Consider the following 22,996-nt stretch of genomic DNA (forward strand, 5'->3'; position numbering starts at 1 on the left):
GCACATAAGGAGGTTACCCATAGGCTAGTAACCCTAAAGTAACTATGTTGTCGGTCTGATCCGGCGTGACATCCGAGTATCCACTTTGTTTGATTTCGTATTTCATTTCAAGTTGATAACTAGATGATATTGTAACTTATTGTGCTTTGTTTGATTTCCTATTTTAAGTTGCAAGATGTTAACTTTGAGAAATCATGCTTTAAGCGTTGTATTGGAAGTTCCAATGTTGGTTAAATTGCATCGATATCATAATTTGTGTTTTGATGTTCAAACATAATTTATGAATGATCCTATAGATTCACTTTGAACATAGACGTTAGGTGGTATGACCCACTCTTATTGTTCTCGTATCTTGGATTTCAAGTTGAAGACTTTGAGAATCTATATCTTGTTGCTTTGTATAACATGTTTCCATGTTGTTTGAATTACATGAACAATGTGATTATGCTAGAAATGTTTTAAGGTAGCTTAGGATGCTTCCTGAGTCTCATTTTGACATAAACGTTAGGTGGCATGAACCCCTTTGATATGTTTCACCTTAAGGTGATAAAATAGTAAAATGCTAGGTCGATGCATGCTCATCTCCTACGAGTAGCTTTATGTTACTCACCCCTACGATACTGGGGCATATTTCAGGTACAAGACTCAAGACTTGAAGATTTCATTGCCATGGATCGTTTGGTAGCTTTATGTATCAAACTTGTATTATTTGATTCTACGTATGTAAAGTGTACATAAATATGCTCCTTTTAATGCATTTGACATGTAGGACATGAGGCCATGGGCCAAGCAAGTTTATATTTGCACTTGTATTCAATTGGTGCCATAGTTTGCTTAAAAATGTATTTTTTTCTCAACTGTGGAGGCTTTGTGTGCTAAAAATTGTTAATGGAATGTAAAAAGGCTTTAGGCCATGTTGGTACATCTATTTTATCATATTTCATGCACTTGCATACTCACTTTGGCAAACAACACCATCCTTGATGAAACAAAAACTCTAAGTAGCATTTTTAGGGAGTTTTACCCTATTCTGTTCCAGGGGTATTTTGGATATTTTGCAATGCAATTTTTTCATTTTTCCTTTCATGTCACGGAGAAAACTCAATTTTGAGGGGGGTTTCTTCTTTGTGTTTTTCCAAAAAATTCCATCTTGGCCCTCCAAAATCCATATTTTTCTAAAAAATCCTTACTGCCAGGTTTTGCAGATTTTTAGTGCAAATGTACTTGGTACTATTCATCGACTTTTTTTTTAAAAGTGTGACGACAGATCTGAAGCTTCCGGGGGTCTTGTGGGTGTATTTTAAGATTGCATTTTCAATTTTGGCAATTTAAAAACCTCCCGAAGCCCTATTTCCTTTGTTTGGGTAGCAACTCGGAGAACTTTTTACCCCCCTTGACTAGATTTTCTTGGGGGCATTCTGGGCATTTTACAATGCATTTTTTTTTTTGTTTCCGTTCGTGTTTAGGGTAAGAAACTTGATTTTAGGGGGGGTTTCTACTTTGAGTTTTTCCAGAAAAGTTCGTTTAGATGCCCGTTTTTACTCTTGTTGCAGTAGTGGTGGGTTGACGGCGCTGTAGCTGTCACAGCCTTCGTCGGGCCGCCACGACATCGATATTGTTTTTGACCTCTCTCTCTCATCCGGACTCCAAATCAAGTGATTTTTTTTTGAAATGGATTAATTTTTCATCGTCTATCCAACAGTGTGCTCGGTTGCACCCAGATATTTCTGGATAATTACCAGTTTACCCCTTTTTGTTTTATTTCCCGTTTTTCTTTGTTTTGTCGTTTCTCCTTCGTCCGGAATTCGAATAATGAAATTCTTGAGTCCATCATGATTAGTTTTTCATTGTTTTCCCAGTGGTGTGCTCGATAGCACTTGAATCCACTTTTTTGCAAAATGACCATTTTGCTCCTAGGTTCCTTTTTGTCCGTTTTTTAAACGACACTTCCGCATTTGTTTTCCTTTAGGTTCCACGACCTCATTGAGGGTCACATTAGAGTCTTAGAGATGCATTGTATCTCTAGAGACCACTGTTTCACCTTTCACTTCCGCATTTCGGATTCGTTATCGGGTCATCTTTTAGTCATCACTGATGCACCGGGTTTACAAAACTTGGGCCGTCGCAAGGTCTTAGCGTTTTGAAGCTAAACCGTCCCTAGTATGCCACCGTCCCATACCAGTGCATATAATCCTCCATATCCATGTAAATTACTATATATAAACCATAATTCTGTAATTTACAGTCCAAACCATTATCCAAATAGTTGCAGAAAATGTTTCATTATTCAAGCAATTGCAATCCAACAGTAATCCAAATAATTGCAGAAAAAGGTTTACTATTTCGACAATTAGCGTCCCAAAGCATGTCTAGATCAAAATAAATACATAGATGACCCTACCATGCATTTAAAATAAGTTTTGTAAACATCCTAAATCCCATTACATTGCTAAAATTTAGTTAAGCAACTAATCCGTAATTCATCCGTTAACAGTATAGAAAGTTCAATAATTTTATACCATTTGTCCCATTGACTTAGAAGTAAAATTTAATCAACAAAAGGTCTTATTAATACCCAAGATTAACCTTTGAAATCATTCTGTGAAGTCCCAGAATTTTTTAGAATAATTCAATTCCTTCCATCCATTAATAGTATGTTAAATCGTATATTTTTATTCTGTTTCATCCTTTAGTGTAGAGATATAAATTATGTAATAAGAGGCTTTAACCAGACTTGAAATTTGTAATAAGAACCCTCAGTATACTCACCACACAGTCTAGACCAAAATAGAATCATCCAAACGTTGCTTAAAAACTTCAGAAACAAATCCCCGTGAGAGACTGCTCTAAAACCAAAAGAAGAAGGCTCCCAAAAACAAAGGAGAAGGCTTTAAAACAAACGAGAAGGCTCCAAAAACAAAAGAGAAGGCTCTAAACAAAAGAGAAGACTCCAAAAACAAAAAAGAAGGCTCTAAACAAAAGAGAAGGCTCCAAAAACAAAAGAGAAGGCTCCAAGAATTCCTGGAGCCGTCTCCAAGAGGGTAGAGCTGGCTCTACAATGGGGGGGAGCCGGCTCCCTCCTCCTGGAGCCGGCTCTCTCCCTCTCTGAGAGCCGTCCGCTGTTCTGCGAATTCCACGACCCTCTTCCCCGACTCCGGCTACTTCCAACCGTCTCTATTTATTTTAAACTGAACCTAGATGTCCCAAGTATGTCCAGTATCATCCAGAGTCATTATTCATACCAAATTGCATTACTAAAATCCTTTAATACTTACCGATTATAGCATGCTTATCAAAATAAGTACTGTAACCAAACTTTCAGAAATCATCACAGAACTAATTCAAGGAAAATATTTGATTAATTTGACATATAAAAACATGCACGATTCAGTTATTGGTCCATTAAAACCCTAGAGCATACCTATGTGCACAAAATACAAGCCAAAGGGAAGGAGGAAGAAAAGAACTTGCCTTAACCGTCTCTGAATTTTCTGATGAAATCTCGAATGACTATTCCACCTCCTATTGCTCAGCCTTCCCTTCTCCAAGTCCAACCCTTAAACCACAGCCGAGACCTTTACCCAGATTGCTCTGTTTCCCTTACAGCCTCTCTTTGTTTCTCTTTTGTTTTCTCTTTAGAATACTATACGTGTATGGGGTTCTCCACCCTTTTGAAGGCATACAATAGTATATATATAAGCACTAATCAAAACACTAAGCCTACTTCTAATCCACCATGGAAAACCTAATTGAGGCCCACTTATAATTGGAGACAGAAAACCCTAAGTTAATCCCAGTCGGCCAAAACCCTTAACATGGTCTAAGTAATGCAGTTATTACTTAAGTAATTTAATTCAATAAGCCATTAAATTAAATCCCAAATAATTTAATTAAATATCCCATTAAATTAAATCCCAACCTTGAATACATTAATAACAATATTTTCAATTAAACACATAAATCTTTCAAAAAGAATCAACAACTAAATTTAATTAATACACATTTAAATTCACACAACACGTAACTTAATTGCACATAAATAGGCAACCATCACTACCCATAGCCACGTAAGCACCTAGAAATCATAAGAGAAATAATGAAAACAAAAAAATAAATAGTGAAATTCCAAAATGAATAGTGAAATTCCAATTATATCCCTTTTAAAAACTAGGGGTATTACATACTATGACAATTTCTATAACAGGAATACAATGTGAATTCTACTAGGCTACAACAATATTGTTAACACAAGAATTTCATTCATGCTATAACAATTTGAGTTTCAATTCCATGATTTAAACATCAACATAATACTAAATATACAATTTAATCATCAACAACAACAATATAGAAACTCAATAATTATACAATTAAAAATCACAAGATTTCAAAACATCACTAAATGAAGTAAGTTTAATACCAAATAAAGATCATGTATAAGCCTTAAATAATACCTACTCCTAAGTTAATTTCATGAAAGATACAACCATATACAACCCTAGAAATTTAAAAAGACATGTATACAATGCATATCAACTCCAGGAACGCATAAAACACAAAGGGTATAAATATAAGACATTCCCTACCTTATTAGAGGATTGTTCCTCTAGAATCCAAGGCAACAAAATCAAATGGGAAAAATAAATGAAGGTGTTATAGAGATGGAAGAGGGGGAGCTTTTGTCTTCAAGGTGGAAGACCAAAATCCCAAAGGACAGGGTTTGAAAAGAAGGAATGGAGGCTATGGTTTCAAGGTTCAACAATGGTGGCTAAGTGAGCAAGACAACTTTCACACCCTTTTCCATTAACTTAAAACACTTTTGTTGGCCAAACACACCATACCAACACTACCTCTCTCTCTCACACACACACATACATCCACCCTTCACTTGTCATAAATCTAGGCCTCCTCATAAGGTTTGATCTAGGCCTTACACTTGTCACCATCCTAGGCTTCCAAGTGTTCCACCTAAAAGTTAACATGTGGTCATCGAAAAGACACTTGTCACACCTTTCAACAATTTGCAAAGAGGTCCTTCCTCTAAATATCTGAAAAAAATATTTGTAAAATTGTCCTTAAGCAAAATATCTCAAAAACATAAGTACGTAAAACCCCCCGTAAAACAAAAATATTTCCAAAGAAACCATGCATCCATACACCTAGAAATTAAAAATAAACTAGCATGTTTTACAATGAAATTAAAACTTACGCAGGCAGTAAAAGATAATATAATGTAATGCAGATGGTGCCAAAAATTAGTTCCGAACACCGAAGCCTACCTCGGGCGCAACAAATCCCTAAGGTAACATGGAAAAAGAATAAATCAATTAAATAAATAATAATTATAATAATAAAAAATAAAAGTTGTAAAACTGAAAAAGGAAAAAGAAGACTCGGTCTTCACAACCTCCCCTCCTTAAAAGGAATTCATCCCCGAAATCAAGTCATACATGAGATCACGAACAATTCGGAATACTAAGAGTGAACCTCTTGATCGAGCTCCCAAGTGCCCTCCCCAACTCTGTGATATCTCCACAAAACCTTGATCAATGGAATGGTCTTGGTTCGTAAGACCTGCTCCTTGGTGTCGAGAATCTGGACTGGACCCTCCTCGTAGGTCACATCCTCATCAATAATAACATATGTCCACAGCAAAATGTGTGATGGATCTAGCTCGTACTTCCTCAATATGGAAACGTGAAAAACATCGTGAAATCTATCCAAATGTGGCGGCAATGCCAACTTATAAGCAACCTCACCAATGCAGTCCAAAATATAGAACGGTCCAATGAGCCTAGGAGACAATTTACCAGTTTATCAAAATCTCACAAGCCCCTTGTATAGAGAAATCTTGAGAAAGATATGGTCTCCTACCTTAAAAGACAAGGATCTCTTCCTCTTACCGTCGTAACTCTTCTATTTACTCTGAGTTGTAACCAACCACTGTTGAATCAAGTTAATCTTCTATGTAGTCTCAATGACAATGTCGGGACCTAAGGTGACTATATCACCTACCTCGGTCCAACAAACTGGAGATCTACAAGGTTTACCATATAACGCCTCGAAAGGTGTTATGCCAATACTGGCCTGGTAACTGTCATTGTAAGAAAACTTAAATAAATGCAGGTAGTCCTCCCAACTACCCCCAAAATCTAAAATACAAGCCCGTAGCATATCCTCCAATATCTGAATGGTATGCTCCGACTAACCATCAGTCTGAGGAATGAATGCCGTGCTGAAATGAAGCCCTGTGTCAAGAGCCTCCTAAAAATCCTGCCAAAAGTGAGACATGAACCGAGGATCGCTATCCAAAACAATGGATACAGGAACACCATGAAGCTTGACAATTTGCCTCACATACAGTCCACTAAGTCTCATTGCGTCATTTGCCACTGCCATAAGCAAAAAGTGAGCCGTCTTAGTCAACCTGTCAACTATGACCCAAACAGCGTCATTCCCTACTTGGGATCTCAAAAGTCCCATCACAAAATCCATTGTAATGTGCTCCTACTTCCATTCTGCCACTGGTAATGGTTACAACAAACCCGCCGGTCACTGATGCTTTGAATTCACTTGCTGATGAGTAAGAACAAACTGAGAAACATCCCGCTTCATATTTTTCCACTAAAATTGTCGTCTTAAATTGTGATACATTTTTGTACCACCAGGATGAACGGCAAGCTGGGAATAGTGAAAATCCTAAAGAACAACGTCACGACAAGGCAAAGGAATGAACATCATTCCCCTGTACCTGAGACCACTGTCTGAATGCAAGGTCCAACCCTCTACATTCTCGCTTTAAAATCCGTATGCGGATGGACTTCATCTCCCCATCCTTCTATTGTGCTAACCCTGCTGACAAGAGCTGGTTAAGCCATAAGGCTAAACAAAATAGCTGGTGAAACATCTTCACATAACCGTAAACCAAGATTTGCAAACTCTTCTAACATCTTCCATCTATAAATGAAAATGGTAGCAAGAGTACCCCATGACTTCATACTCAATGCATCGGCCACAATGTTGCCCTTCCCTAGATAATAGTGTAACTCAAAGACATAGTCCTTCATGAACTTCACCCATCTGCGCTGTCTCAAGTTCAAGTCATAATGTGAGAAAAGGTACTTAAGACTCTTGTAGTCGAAGAAGACCTCAAACTTTTCCCCATATAAGTAATGTCTCCACCCTTTCAAGGTAAAGATTACTGCTGCTAATTCCAAATCACGTGTCGAATAATTTAACTTGCGGTCTTTAATTGTCTGGACCGATAAGCAACTACCCAATCTGTCTGCATCAAGAAGTATCCCAAACCTTCTCGTGAAGCAACACAATAGACCATGTATCCCAAACCATGTTTAGGTATGATCAAAACTGGAGCCAATGTCAATCTGACCTTCAACTCCTGAAAAGTAAAGTCATAAGCCTCATTCCATATGAATTTGACTCCTTTATGAGTAAGTCTAGTCATAGGTGCTGCTAAACGAGAAAAATACTTAACAAATCTCTAATAATAGCTAGCTAGGCCAAGAAAACTCCGAATCTCGAACACACTCTTCGGATATCCCCAATCCATTATTACTCAATCTTTGACGGATTAACTGAAACATCGCCCCTTGATACAACATGTCCAAGGAACTTCACTTGAGGTAGCCAAAACTCGCACTTCTCGTATTTGGCATACAACCGGTTAACCCTAAAGATCAGTAAAACTGCTCTCAAGTGATGCTCATGCTCTTTTCTTGAAGATGACTACATGAGAATGTCATTAACAAACACCACCACGAATCTATCAAGATAGTCACTGAATACATGGTTCATTAAGTCTATAAAAGCTATTGGAGCATTGGTCAACCCAAATGGCATCACCAAAAACTTGTAATGGCTATACCGTATATGAAAATCAGTCTTGGATATGTCCTCATCTTTAACCCTTAACTGATAGTACCTTGACCTCAAGTCAATCTTCAAAAAACATGTCATTCCCTTTAACTGATCAAACAAGTCATCAATCCTAGGCAAAGGAAACATGTCCTTGATCGTAACGTGATTCAATTTGCGATAATCAATGCAAAGTCTCAAAGACCCATCCTTGTTCATCACAAATAGAACTAGTGTTCCATATGGTGAAGTACTGGGATGAATAAAGCCTTTAGCTTTCAAATCATTCAACTGTTCCTTCAACTCCTTCAACTTTGCCGTTGTCATACGATACGGTGCCATAGAGATGGGCGTTGTACCGGGAATGACATCAATGATAAATACAACTTCCCGTAAAGGAGGTAGCTCTGTCAGCTCCTCTGGAAAAACATCAAGAAACTCTTCAACAACTGCTGAAAAAATATGGCCCGAACTCCTATCTTCGTTGACTAGCAAACTAGCCATGTAAGACCTGTGGAGACTCCAATCACCGATGCTGAAAACAACTGCTGGGTGAGGATCACTCCGATCCCTCACAAAATGAAAACAATCTCCATTGGGAGTGCAAACAGAAACCCTCCCATGGAAGCAATCAATCATAGAATGAAAGAAAGACAACTAGTCTATCTCGAGAATGACGTCAAAGCCCGTCATGTTGAGAAGGATGAAATCAAACTCCAAGGTCCGCTCAGCTATCTCAATAGCACAACCTTGACAAACTATGTCCAAAGACACTGGACCCCCAACTGGCGTGTCAACATAAAAAAAGCTGTTCTAAAGGGAAACCTCCAAACCCAATTAATGAGCAAATGATGATGAAATGAAAGAATGCGATGCACTTGTGTCAATCAAGACTCGAGCTGAAGAACTGAACACTAGAAAGATACCTCAAACAACTGAAGGTCCTACAGAAGCATCTACCTAAGGAAGAGCATAGACTCATCCCTGAGCCCCTAAACTCTGTTGTGAACTACCCTGATAACCTAATTGGCGTGTGGAAGTGCTAGGCGTAGAGCCTCTAGCTAGATATAAGGAAGCTAAAACAATTGGCTGTGGTGTCTAAGGAACCCTGAATCCTGATTGCACCACTGTGGACTTTACTGGCACTATATGAGAACCTGTGCCACTTGGTGCCTTGCCCTACAACCGTGGACACTCTCTCTTGAAATGACCTAGCTGCTTGCAATAGTTACAAGCTCCGTGAACTCTATCAATGATGCTGAAGGCTGACTAGCCTGTAGACGAAGTTGTAGGCAGCGAGGCCTGATGTGGCCTGGCTGCTGGCAAGGTTGACAAACCACTCCTCAGCCAGATCCCGAAGATACAGTAACTGTAGGTGCAGAATGAGTTTCCTATGGTGCTCCCTATAAGTTAGTACTGTCTCCGCCTTTAGCCTTCTTCGACTGACTCTAAGAAGAAGAAGCCTCTATGTGAAACTACTTGCGTGTACCTCTATCCTCTGCCTCAACTAACATAGCCCTTTGGACCACTTCCCTATAGGTCCTCAAATTAAGAAGTGAAACCCGTGGCCTGATGTCAAGATGAAGACCATCCTGAAACTTCATAGCCATGGTCTCGTCTGTCGTTACCATCTCCTCGGCATAGCGGGAAAGAGTAGTAAACCGTGTCTCTACTCAATGACACTCATAGCACCCTGATAGAAAACTATAAACTGAATCCTTATCTCCCGTCTCATAGCCCTTAGAAAGAAGCGCTTGAAGAAAAGCTCTCTGAATGCAACCAAAGTCATCATCTCCACATTATGAACATTAGTGATAGACCTCCACCAAATCTCTACATCGCCCATGAACATAGAAGAGGTTAAAGAGATCCTCAACCTGTCTGTAGGCTCTGCCATACTATCTAACTTACAAACCATGAGGTCAAGCTACGCCTCTAAAACTAATGGATCTGAACTCCTTGCAAACTGATCGATCTTAACCCTCGGTAGCTTTATGAAGTAGTCCAACGTCTCATTGACTACTGGTGCCAGTGCCGGTACCGCTATAGGTGCAGGAATTTTTATCCCCACAAACTGTGTGCGAAACAACTCCTGAATGGACTCAGCAACCTGAAGAGCCACTCCCTGTGCAATATGTTCCTCATTCGTAGGAACCCGTGGTGGATTAGCACCCACATCGCGAACATGAGCTCTAGCCATCCTAGGAAGGTTCCTGATAAGCTTGGTGTCATCCACCTACTCATCCCCTCCAACCTGACGTTAAGAATCTCCCCGCGTCCTAACCATGATGCTATATGCATGAAGGATAAGGTTAATAACAACACAAGTTATTATAATCGGATGCAACTCACTTAGTGAATGCAGGAAACAAGAAACACGAAGATGTATGCAATATACAGTTATGCTAAGATAGTTAAGGAAAGCCTTTAAACACTTAAGCACTTAAGCACGTAATCATGTGAATATATCAAGCATGTCAGCATGAAACATGAAATAAATCCAAGAAAGACCCGTCGTTCTAAGGTTTTTGAATGTCAGGCTCTGATACCACCTGTGACAGCCCTGAATTCTAAAGAACCCGGTGTGCCAGTGAGTGACCTGAAAACAGACCTGACAACAGGCCCAAAACATGGAAGCTAAATCAAAAAGGTCAAACGGTGCTTTCGGGCACCTACGACACACAAAGAAATTTGAATTAGGTCAAACTAGATCATGTGCGCCATAAGATGGCTTGGATAAGGTCAAAAATGTAAAATGGAAGCCAACAGATGGTACAAACATGTTAAGACAACTAACCTACAAGGTTAAGAATGGAGACAGCATTTCGGTCGGCCGAAATGGACCCCAAGAGAACCAGTCGACCGAAAAAGAGAACTGGTCCTATTGTGACCCAAAATGACTCCAGCCCACTGGAAATGGAAAAGAACTGTTCAATTAAAATTAGAAAAGGTAGCCGGTTGTCTGAAATGGAATTTCGACCAACTGAAATGCCTCGAGAAAGTGCTGATGAACCTGTTATACACCAGAAATTGAAAAGGGCCCCCTTGGCCTCAAATCCCCCATCATACATAGGTCTAACATGTAAAATAAATGCATTAAAGTATGTGAATACATACATAAATGATAAATACATATCAAGTTAGAATGCAAATGGCTCTAAGGCCTCATTACATGAGAAGGGTTCAAAACGTAACCATACACCCATGGTTGCAAAAATATACAAAAAGGCATGCTAAAACACTTTCCATGTATTCAAAGGAAGTGTGTTAATGACACTAAAACAATAACAGGACTAAGAGTGATGTCCATCCAAGAAGATGACTTCTTTACCTAAAAAACCACAATAAACTAGGGTGAGTAAACAAGTTACTCCGTAGGATAATGCACATGCATATAACCTAAAGTTTTAACGATTTTGCAAATTAATATAAACAGATACACGTGGATCATGCCACCTAACGTCAAAGTTCAATGTGGTGCTAAGGGAACATCCTAAAGCTACATTTGAAATTATGTAAACATAATCCACAATAAGTACCACAATCAAGCAAAATTGGAACCAACAAAGCAAGCCATAAGTTACAACAATTTAGTGTTATCAACATGAAACAAAATGCGAAATCAAACAAATAAGGATATACTTGGACATTATGCCGGATAAAACCAAATGCATAATAGCTATTTTGGGTTACTAGTCCACCGAGAACTACCTTAGTGCGCACAATTGGGAGGAACTTGTATCCTCTGCACTAGAACCTTGTTCTAGCCATGTCATTGAACGACGCCCCAAGTTTCCAAAATCAACAAGCTGTGCCACAAATATACTAAGAATATAATGCACCTTTCCACCTTCTATGCACAACCAATTAGGAATACACATAAGTCATGCTCTAAGTCTTCAAGCTACAATGGCAATTTCTATAACAAGATTACAATGTGAATTCTACTACGCTACAACGATGTTGTCAATGCAAGAATGAAATTATTGCTATTACTATTTGAGTTTCAATTCCATGATTTAAACATCAACATAATACTAAATGCACAATTTAATCATCAACAACAACAATATAGAAACTCAATAATTATACAATTAAAAATCACAAGATTTCAAAACATCACTAAATGAAGTAAGTTTAATAACAAGTAAAGATCATGTATAAGCTTTAAACAATACCAAGTCCTAAGTTAATTTCATGCAAGATACAACTAAATACAACCTTAGAAATATAAAAAAGACATGTATACAATGCATATCAACTCCAAGAACATATAAAACACTAAGGGTATAAACATAAGATATTCCCTACCTCACTAGAGGATTGTTCCTTTAAATCCAAGGCAACAAAATTAAATAAGAAAAACAAGCAAAGGTGCTGTAGAGATGGAAGAGGGGGAGCTTTTGCCTTCAAGGTGTGTGATACCCCCGAATTTCTAAATGTGGGTTGGCCAGGCGCACGACCAAATACCCGGGGATATAAAAAATAAACTGGCAATAAACGAACACATAATACAAAAGGATAAATAAGAATAGATAAAATACTGAAATAAAAACTAAAATGATTATCCAATATTTAAATCCTCAAAATAAATTTTCATTAATAAATTCTTCTGATACAACTAATCCTCCAAAATACAACTCGGTAATCCGTACTATGTGGAGACCTAGAAAATCCCAACTGAGAGATTCAATAGTAACAACTGTCTACATCTATCTAGTGAAACATAAAGTAAAATCCTATGTGGATAATTCGGAAGATTGATGATGACTAGTATCTGCTCTGCACGATCAAAATCTACATAGACCTGAAAAATAAATAGTGGGTCAGATCCATAAACATGTTTTTTCTACTACATCTAATCGAGACCTAAGGAATGAATACATCCTAGTCAACTCATGCAATAACTACATAGTCTGTACATATATAGATACATACTAAAGGACTCTCATTAGACTATAGGGCAGGTTCATCCTGATACTAGGTATCACGCAAAACACATAGGTAGTTATGAACACTGTCATCTATCAAGGTACACCATATCCTCTATATCCAGTTATGTATCCCAGGCAATATACGCTCCCTAACCACTGATCCTGAGACTCAAGCTCATATCATGACACATATCCCTATATATTTAAAATCCATCCTATCTAAAGCATAAAATTAAACTATCTAACTTTATTATTTAAATGGCATGCCATCTAACTATTCCGTTGATCTGACATGAATAAGTATAACTTAACTCTATGGTTAATCCATTCTCTTACAAACTCGAATAGGTAGGACTTAAATTTTTCGTTAATTCGTCCCTAGAATACATGAATAGGTAGGACTAAACTTTTTCGTAATCCGTCCCTAATATGCTCCAATATCCTAACAATGGTGCATAAATCCACATAATCCAATAATTAATGAAACAAATATAATAATACATCAATTAATCCATAATTAAGTATAAAAAATAATCATACAAATATCCATTGCATTTAATTAAGCAATATACAACTTTAAGTAGCATGTAATTAACTTACAACACAGGTAATTAATCTACATCTCAATTAAATTGCATAATCCTCCATATCATTGCATATTATTGTATATTATGCATCCTATGAATTAATTAAATTGTCATCCAATATATTATTCATAAATCATATTATGATTAATATTATCTATCAAAATATCCAATAATAAAAATAATACAATAAAGATTATTTATCAACGAGAATGAATAATTATGCTTAATAGCGTTTATCATACTACACCATATACTCCAATTATGATTATTATATTTTAATACCATATCTAGTATGTTTTCAACATGATTAATCTTATTTACCAAACAAACATCCTATATTTAACTCATCATTTAAGATTTATCAAGTTTTAGTACGGCGAACGAAATTCCAAAAATAAGCCTAAAAAAAAAAAAATCTCTAAAAATTCTAGAAAAATATAATAAGAAACATAATCAACAAAAACATCTAAATTTAAAATATGAGGACAATCGGATTTCATTTTAGCCTCCAACAAAAATCACAAAAATACTGCGATGCCTCCTAACAATTACAAAAACGCAATTTTGGAACCCTAAACGATGGTTTTCAACCATAAACTGACATGGCGCAAAAGCTAAAGCTGGTGAATTTTTCTCTACCGATTGTTTCCACCCAAAAAACACTATTATTTGGTTGAAAAATGAAATTATTGAACTGCTATTCAGAATTCTGTCTAGACAAACAAAATTTTGTCTTAGATTGTCCGAAGATTATCTTTTAATAATTATACAAAGTAGTTTAATAATTCAATTACAATAATTAAGCATGTAGATATGAAGTTATAACAACAATTCATGCATCAAATTTTAAAATCATACAAAGCATGCATACATATATTTAAGCATATAAACTCTTTGTTTCAATCCGATTTAAACATGCTAATCAATTTATTAATCTTGTTTAGTCATCCTAGACATGTACTGAACCTAGATCAAAGGAGAGGAGTAGAATATAGAACTCGCCTTAAACTTTCGGATCGAAAGTTAAACTCATTCTTCTTTGTTATTCTTCTCTAATGATCCTTCTTCTTCTTCTTCTTCTTTCTTTCTCTTCCTCTTTCTCTCTCTAGTTTTCTCTTTCTAGATCTAAACGTGAATATAGTTTTCTAACCCTTTCACAAACCCCCAATACATATATATATAGATAACTATAAAATCATATTCCCAATCCAACTTATAAAATATAAAATTCTATTCCTAATTCAACTTATAAAATATAAAATAATATTCCCAATCCGTCTTTACCTTAATAATTAAGAAAAGAAAAAGGAAATAGACAATATAAATATAAACATACTAAGTTTGTTACATATATATATAATATATATATAATTATAACTATCCATAATAATAATAATATTATTACTATCCATATATAAATAATAATAATATTATTACCATAATAATAATAATATTATTACTATCCATATATACATATATCCCCATATATATATATATATATATATATATATATATATATATATATATATATATATACAACTATCCATGGGTAAATATCCATACCCTTAAGACTCTTATCCAAGTAGTCCATGGGACCCAAATGGTTGGTTCATTACTACTATCCATATCCAACTTCTTTTAAAATAAAATAAAATCAACAAACAATTTAAATACAAATAAACACATAACATTTAAGCAAATACACAATTAATTACATAATTATATCACACAAATACATACAAATAAAACATACCATACACATCAAACAATTAAATCATTTAAGCATATAACATATAAACACATAGCAACATAAGCAAATAGCCACATAATTAATTAAAATGCAATAAAATAAATAATTAAATCCCATTTATATCCTTTTGGAAATTAGGGGTATTACAAGGTGGAAGACCAAAATTGCAAAGGAAAGGGTTTGAAAAGAAGGAATAGAGGCTAGGGTTTCAAGGTTCAACAATGGTGGCTAAGTGAAGAAGACAACTTTCACACCCTTTTCCACTAACTTAAAACCCTTTTGTTGTTTAAACACACCATACCAACACTACATCTCACACACATTCACCCTCCACTTATCATGAATCTAGGCCTTTTCACAAAGTTTGATCTAGGCCTTACATTTGTCACCGTACTAGGCTTCCAAGTGGTCCACCCAAAAGTCAACATGTGGTCAATGGAAAAGGTGACACTTGTCACACCTTTCAACAATTTACAAAAGGGGCATTCTTCTAAATATCTCAAAGAAATATTTGCAAAATGGTCCTTAAGCAAAATATCTCAAAAACATAATTATGTAAAAGACCCCGTAAACAAAAATGGTTCCGAAGAAACCATGTATCCATACCCCTGGAAATTAAAAATAAACTAGCATTCTTTACAATGAAATTAGGACTTACGCAGGCAGTAAAAGATAATATAATGCAATGCACGTGGTGCCGGAAATCAGTTCCGAACACTGAAGCCTACCTCGGGCGCAACAAATCCCTAAGGTAACGCATAAAAAGAATAAATCAATTAAATATACAAATAAAATAAATAATAATTATAATAATAAAAAAAATGAATGCCGTAAAACTGAAAAAGGAAAATGAAGACTCAGTCTTCATACCTACGTAGAATCGGAAGAGTGAAGTAGACTGTCTCTGCTTAGCAAGAACAAACTCTAAGTCTGGAACTGACGATCACCTGTAAAATAATAGTAGGTCAAGCCCACGAACAAATTCTACTCTACTACATTCCAAACAGAGACCCGATACACGTATACATTCTAGTTAACTCAACAATAACTATATAATCCATATATATATAGATACATATTAAAGGACTCTCACTAGACTATAGGGCGGCCTCAACCTGAATAGTAAGCAACATGTAAAGCACATATATAGTGAGCATGAGTACCATGATCTATCAGGGCACACAACTATCCTTATATCCAGCTATGCATCCTAAGCAATATACGCTCCCTAACCACTGATCTTAAGACTTAAGCTCATATCATGGCACATATCTATACATAAAAAAATCCATCCTATCCAAAACAGAAAAGTAAACTATCCACTATGGTCTTTCAATGGCATGTTTACTTTTCTGTTTTTGATAGGATGGATTTATATATGTATAGATATGTGCTATAATATGAGCTTGAGTCTTAGGATCAATGGTTAGGTAGCCTATATTGCTTGGGATGCATAGCTGGATATAGTGGATAGTTGTGTGCCCTGGTAGATCATAGTACTCATGCTAACTATATATGTTTTTTGCATATTGCTAACTATTCAGGTTGAGGCCGCCCTATAGTCCAGTGAGAGTCTTTTAGTGTGTGTATATATATATATATATGGAGTATGTAGTTATTATTGAGTTGACTAGGATGTATATGTGTATCGGGTCTCTGTTTGGAATGTAGTAGTGTAGAACTTGTTTGTTGGCCTGACCCACTATTATTTTACAGGTGTTTGTCAGTTCTAAATTTAGAGCTTGTTTATGCTGAGCAGAGACAGTCTACTTTACTCTTTCAATTCTATGTAGGATTCTTCTTTATGTTTCAATCTTTAGATTTAGTTTTATTTCAGTTATTATTTTAGTTGGGATTTTATTAGGGGTTTACTAGATGGATTCCTGAGTTGTAATCTAGATGGTTATTGGTATCAGAGGATTTGGATTAGATTTTTGGAGGATTATTTTATGGAGGATTTATTATTTAGTTTCTTTTCAGCTTTATTATTTATTTTTAATTATCTTTTGTATTATATGCTCGATTATTACTTTAATTATTTGATACTCCCTCGATTTTGGGCTTGGGCCTGATCAACATGTGTTTTAGAATCGAGGTGCATCATGCCTTTTGCATGTAGTTGTTTAGTCTCAGGTATGGTTGAGTTTCCTATTCCCTTATGTATATTATTACAGCGTTTCAGGTATGGATGAGTTGCCTATTTACCTTATGCTTATTTGCAGATCACATATTTATGGGCATTGAGTTTAAGGTTTTTGTTCTTTATTGGGTTAGGTTTGTTAGAGATGATGGGTTTATTGGTTCTTTGTTGGGTTATAGTAGAGAGGACTTTCTCGTGGGCTTAACCCACATTTTGTTGATATTTTAGGTCCACGTCAGTTCTAGCCACAAGGTTGAGGACACAGCTCATCATAATTCATTGAGATCTTCTACTCTTCTGGTTATTAGAGAGTATGGACTTAGTATTTTTCTTCTAGATTCTTACGGATAATATTTCATAGTTCTAGATTTAGAGGTCCTTGTTTTACAGGATTTTCGAGTTATAATAAATGAAATTTAAGAATTTATGGATGTTTGGACTTTTTTAATGTTAGTATTCCTTTTAGTTTTCATTTATTTCATTTATTGCATCTTGTATTAAGTGCTTGTTTATTATCAAGTGCCTGATGACTCCTAATTTTTATATATAAGTCTGGCCAACTTATATATAAAAATTAGGGGGGTCTCACAGTTGGTATCAGAGCACTCCAGGTTCAAATGTCATAGGGATCTTTTGTTACGATATTTCCGCGTTGTGTATTCTGATAATTTGAGCCTAAGTGTTAGGATTCGTCGTATTCCATCTTTCGGTACGTTATTGGGTATTGGTACTAGTTGTTTCCATCATATAAAATAGAGAACTATAGGAGGAGAAAAGCAAATGAGAATCGCAATCAGCCTCAATATCTAGAGGTGAACTAGGACCAAGGAAGTAATGAGGTAGGGAATTTAGAAAATTCTCTATTGGGAGTGGTACGAGTCTATGTATGGCACCATTTGAGGCTTTGTATGGTCGACTATGTAGATCTCCTATTTGTTGGTTAAAGGTTAGAGAGAGTAGATTCTTGGGTCCTGAATATGCGCACTGCCCAAAGTAGGAAGATGGGTTATGCTGATTCCCAAACTCGTACATTGGAGTTCAAGGTTGGGAATTGGGTTTTGCTTAAGGTGTCTCCCATTAAGGGAGCAATGTGGTTTGAGAAGAAAGGGAAGTTATCACCCCATTTTGTGGGCTCTTTTCATGATTACTAACATGATTGGAGCAGTACCTTACTGGTTGGTATTACCGGATCATTTGCATAGGATTCACAATGTTTCCACGTATCTATGTAACGAAAATTTCACAGAGAGAAGGATAATTGCCAGTAAATAGATGTTGATGAGACCAAGTTGCAGCCAGATACAACATATATAGAGTAGCCTTATCGTGTTCTTGACCGTAGGGTGCAAGTACTACACTCGGAGACTATTTATCTTATGTGTGTTTAGTGAAGCTATCATAATGAGGTGGAGTCCACTTGAGAATGAGAAGATGTAATTCGGGTAAAGTATCCAAAATTTTCATTTCTGGTATAGGATGAATTTTGGGGACATAATTTGTAATACCTCCCAATGCTAGGTCCACTGTAGAGACTGGTTCATTTCTTTCCATTTTTATGGATTTTCTTTTTTCTATTATTTTATTTTTATTTTTCTATGTTCAGGTTTTTGTCTATTCGGGTTGAGTTGAGTGCTCGGGAATAGTTCCCAACACTTCTTTCATTTGATAATTGCTTTATCCTTGTTTTGTTGCACTTCTTTTAACTAGGGGTATTTATGTAATTAAGTTTAGAGAGTATTTTCATTCTTATGAGTCCTTGTGAAAATATCATTTGGAGATATTTTGTTTTAGAGGTTTTTGAGAAGGCATCTTTTGGAAGATATTTTTCTTTCGGGTCAGTTGTGTGAATATCTTTTAATACATTTCTGTGCAAGGACTTTTGTGTAATTAATGAAAGTTAATGCCAAGTGTCCTATTTTGGGCTAGGATTCTCGTACGGTATTCATTTTCGCATTTCGACGAGCCACGTACTCTTAGAAATGAATTCCAGACGTTATTCCTTGTTTAAGGGTTTTTGACCCTAGGATTCGCCGTTATTGCTTGGGGCATATCTTTTAGCTCAGGACTCATTTTTTGCGCCATTTCTTTCGTTGTTTATACTTTTTCATATCGGTACTTTTTCGTTTACGGTCTTATTCCATTTGAGTACGTTTTGATGATTTTCATTTTTCGAGGCTGTGTGGGGCCCGTTTGGGAGATATTTTTGGATTTCTATAAATAGGGGTAAGGAGAGAGAAAATCAGATATTTTCCTCTCTCTCCCTCTCTTTCCCATAGCTACAGCTACTGCAATTTTTCTTTTCTTTTTCCTTCTCCCTTCTCTCCTCCTTTTAGCCCCCTTCCACTTTGACTCTTCCTTAGCCATAGAAGGCTTTTATGTCAACCTTGGCAAGGCCTTGATTTCTATCCAACTAGATTTTGGTTTTGACCATTTTTGAGTTTCGGTTTCAAGCTCGGGTTTGGATTTAGGTATTGCCGCAAGAGGATTTTCTTCTCCTCATTGTCCCCGTCATAACCCAGAAGTTTCGTCGCATTCGGAACTGATGAACCAAGAGGGGGGTGAATTGGTTAATTTCTTTCCAACAGAATCAATAAGATATAGCAGTAAGCATACAATAAGGACTTAAAACATGATTTACAAGGAAACCTTTTAACTAGGGAAAACCTTGGTTCTTGGCCTCAGCCAATGAAGTCCACTACTAGTTGTATGTACCTTGTTACACACTTAGCTGTCTCACCCTCTGCACACACCCAAGCATAAGATTGGACACTAGTTTTCACAACTAATACACACACTAGTTGATTTCAGTGCACACACACACACTCCCCCAGTCCTAAGCACCCTTGCTTGGACCAACAAAGCTCATATAGCTCTTTATATACATCATTACAAATGATAAACAATACAGTCAAGTTCCTTCCACAAGTGAAACAGCGTAAACAGCATAAAACACCAAGTTACTGCCTCAAAAACACTAATTTGCTGCAGCTAGGGTTTGAGGGGTAATATTAGAATTTCACTTCGAGATCAGTTCACCAATAGCTTCCACATTCTTATTTTACTACAGTACACATGTAAATATCTTTAAACAATTCAGCATAGCATGAGTATATATTAAGGTTCAATCACAATTCTTGAATAAGCACAACACAACATTATTCAAGGGGTTTTACAAGGTCACAATCACAATTTGCCAATGTTTTGCATCACAGCCAATTTCAACAGCTTTACTTCATTAAAATAGACTTGTTAGCACATAGATAATCCATAGAATAGCTAGCCTTAATCATTTTGCACTTGAATCATAGTATATATCAGAAAAACAAGCTTATCTACTGATATAAGAATCCAAAATCCATTTCAGCATGTTTCAGTTCAAAACAAACTACTGTACAAGTGTAAATAGCAAAGTTATACCTATGACAACTCTCAGAAATGACCACAGCAGCTTAGAACTCAAACTCACTACTCAATCCAGCCCTTGCTCCAGCAATTTAGACAGCAGCAACATCTCAGCACATTGATCACACACAAGGCTTGAGTCAGTGGGTTTTTCTGGCATAGATCATCATTGCAAATCATACAAAAACTTGTTTAATAATAGGAACTCGAGAGGTCTTGGCTGCAACTTACTCTTAGTCTATTTTTTTAAGGCCATTAACCCTAGCAGCATATATATAGACCTGTGTAAATGCTTAACTGCTCCTCACTAAATTCAATACTGTCACCTTTTAGCCAATAATTGTATAAGAACAATTCTGACATTCCCTCAGTGAAAGGACAATTGTTACCCTTGATATCTCACCATATAATGACACCTTGTGGATTAGTAAAATCAGTTCATACAGGTGAGGTTACAATGACTTTTATCTTTGTTTAGCCTTTAAGTTCTGCAACACCATTCGAGGATAATACATTCATGGGCCATAGCCACGTGTCACACTCCTGAGCATACTTGAAAAGCTTTAAAAGCCAGCCTTATACCAGCTGTATGTTACATTCAGCAGAATACTGTTGCTGAGGCTGTATTAGTCATAATGTAGGCTTACCACTGCAATTTAGTGCAATGCAGCTAGTCAGTCATACGAGTATTCATAGAATACATCAGAGAAAGTACTAAAATACCCCTGTGAGCACCTGTAGCAAGTTCCTTGTATACTGAACTTCACTGAGATCATTCACTTTAGCTAAATCAAGTGTACAAGCTGTGATGAATTAATACATACCAATGTAAAAAGTCTGTCATTGCATTTCAAATGACAATGCTGCCCCAGTATCATATGTTAAACCACAATGCAAGTAGGTTATGCACTTAAGCTCACTAAACCAAAGCTTTTTGACACTAAATAGGCAAATAGGTCTTTAGAGAACCTTAGGACCAACAATCTCCCCCTTTTGCCTTTAATGACAAAAACTATGATATGAAATAAGGCCTCAATTATAGTGATTCAGATAACAAACAAAGAATAACCCAACACTCATCAAATGATAAGAATAGCCTGACACTATCCTTATTTCAGTCCTTTTCTCCCCTTTTTTGACATTGAAGGTCAAAAGGGAACAGGACCAACAATACTAAGTTCAAAGAGGTGGGGGAACAACCTTGAGAAGATCTTTAAGGGTTGAAAATCTATGAGAAAGAAGAGGTTTAGTCATGATGTCTGTAATTTGATCCTCAGTTGGGAGATAAGTAATATCAAGAAACCCTTTTTGAACTTTATCTCTGAGAAAATGATACCTGATATCTATATGCTTGCTCTTCCAATGTAATGTGGGATTTTTACTGATGGCAATAGCACTCTGATTGTCACAAAAAAGCTTAGGAGGCATGGAGAAGTGGAATCCAAGATCTGTCTGGGTAGACTGCATCCAAAGTAATTGAAAACCAGCTTGAGAGGCAGCTATATACTCAACTTTTGAAGTAGATAGAGAGACTGTTTCTTATTTTTTACTGAGCCAGGAGACTACATTAGAACCAAGAATACAATAGCAACTAGAAGTACTCTTTCTATCAGGTAAGGATCCACCCCAATCAGCATCTAAAAAGGCAGCTATAGACATTATTGGTGAAAAAATGTAATGTAGACCATAAGAGATTGTGCCCTTAACATATCTGAGAATGCGTTTGGCAGCTTAGAGATGAGACATTTTTGGATTACTTTGGAATCTGGCTACCAATCCCACTAAGTACATTATATCAGGTCTTGAAGTTATGAGATATAGTAGACTGCCAATAATAGACCTGTAAAGTGTGGATGGAACTGCTTCTGAAGTATAATAAAGTGACAGTTTGGTATTGGGACAAAATGGTGTTGAAACAGACTTGCTATCACTCATGTTGAACTTTTTAAGTAATTCTAAGGCATACTTTTGTTATGAAATAAAGATCCCTTTGGATGTTTGAGCAATTTGAAGTCCTAAGAAATACCTGAGAGTACCTAAGAGTGATATTTCAATCCTTGTCTTCATAAGATTGACAAACTCTAATGCTAAAGAAGTGTTAGAGCCACAAAACATGATGTCATCTACATAGATTTGAAGAATTAGAAGCTAGTCTTGATGAATTCTGACATACAAGGTGTTGTCAACTTTGCCTCTATGAAAGCCTTATTCAATTAAGAACTGATGTAGTTTTTCATACCAAGCCCTGGGAGCTTGTTGACCATACAAGGCTTTGCTTAGTTTGAATACATGAGAGGGATATTCAGAA

General features: G+C 36.3%; 1 protein-coding gene across 1 annotated transcript; it reads right to left on the reverse strand.

The window, feature by feature from the left end:
* Window positions 1–5,475: 5,475 nt before the first annotated feature.
* Window positions 5,476–6,378, reverse strand: LOC132266310 (uncharacterized). The gene is made up of 2 exons (XM_059767166.1): window positions 6,296–6,378; window positions 5,476–5,794 (listed from the first exon to the last, which is right to left on the reverse strand). The coding sequence occupies exons 1-2, from the start codon at window positions 6,376–6,378 to the stop codon at window positions 5,476–5,478; spliced, it is 402 nt and encodes a 133-aa protein (XP_059623149.1).
* Between the last annotated feature and the right edge of the window lie 16,618 nt (window positions 6,379–22,996).

This window comes from Cornus florida, unplaced genomic scaffold, assembly GCF_030987335.1.
Source record: "Cornus florida cultivar Cherokee Brave unplaced genomic scaffold, ASM3098733v1 CherokeeBrave_3.0.0_Hap2_Chr07, whole genome shotgun sequence".
Lineage (NCBI taxonomy): Eukaryota > Viridiplantae > Streptophyta > Magnoliopsida > Cornales > Cornaceae > Cornus > Cornus florida.

What these genes read in the sequence shown, in the direction of transcription:
- LOC132266310 (XM_059767166.1), bottom strand. Translation starts at nt 6,378, where the DNA reads ATGAGACTTAGTGGACTGTATGTGAGGCAAATTGTCAAGCTTCATGGT. An exon ending in GTTTTGGATAGCGATCCTCG is followed by an intron (nt 5,795 to 6,295) that starts GTTCATGTCTCA and finishes ATTGTCTCCTAG; the next exon opens with GCTCATTGGACCGTTCTATA.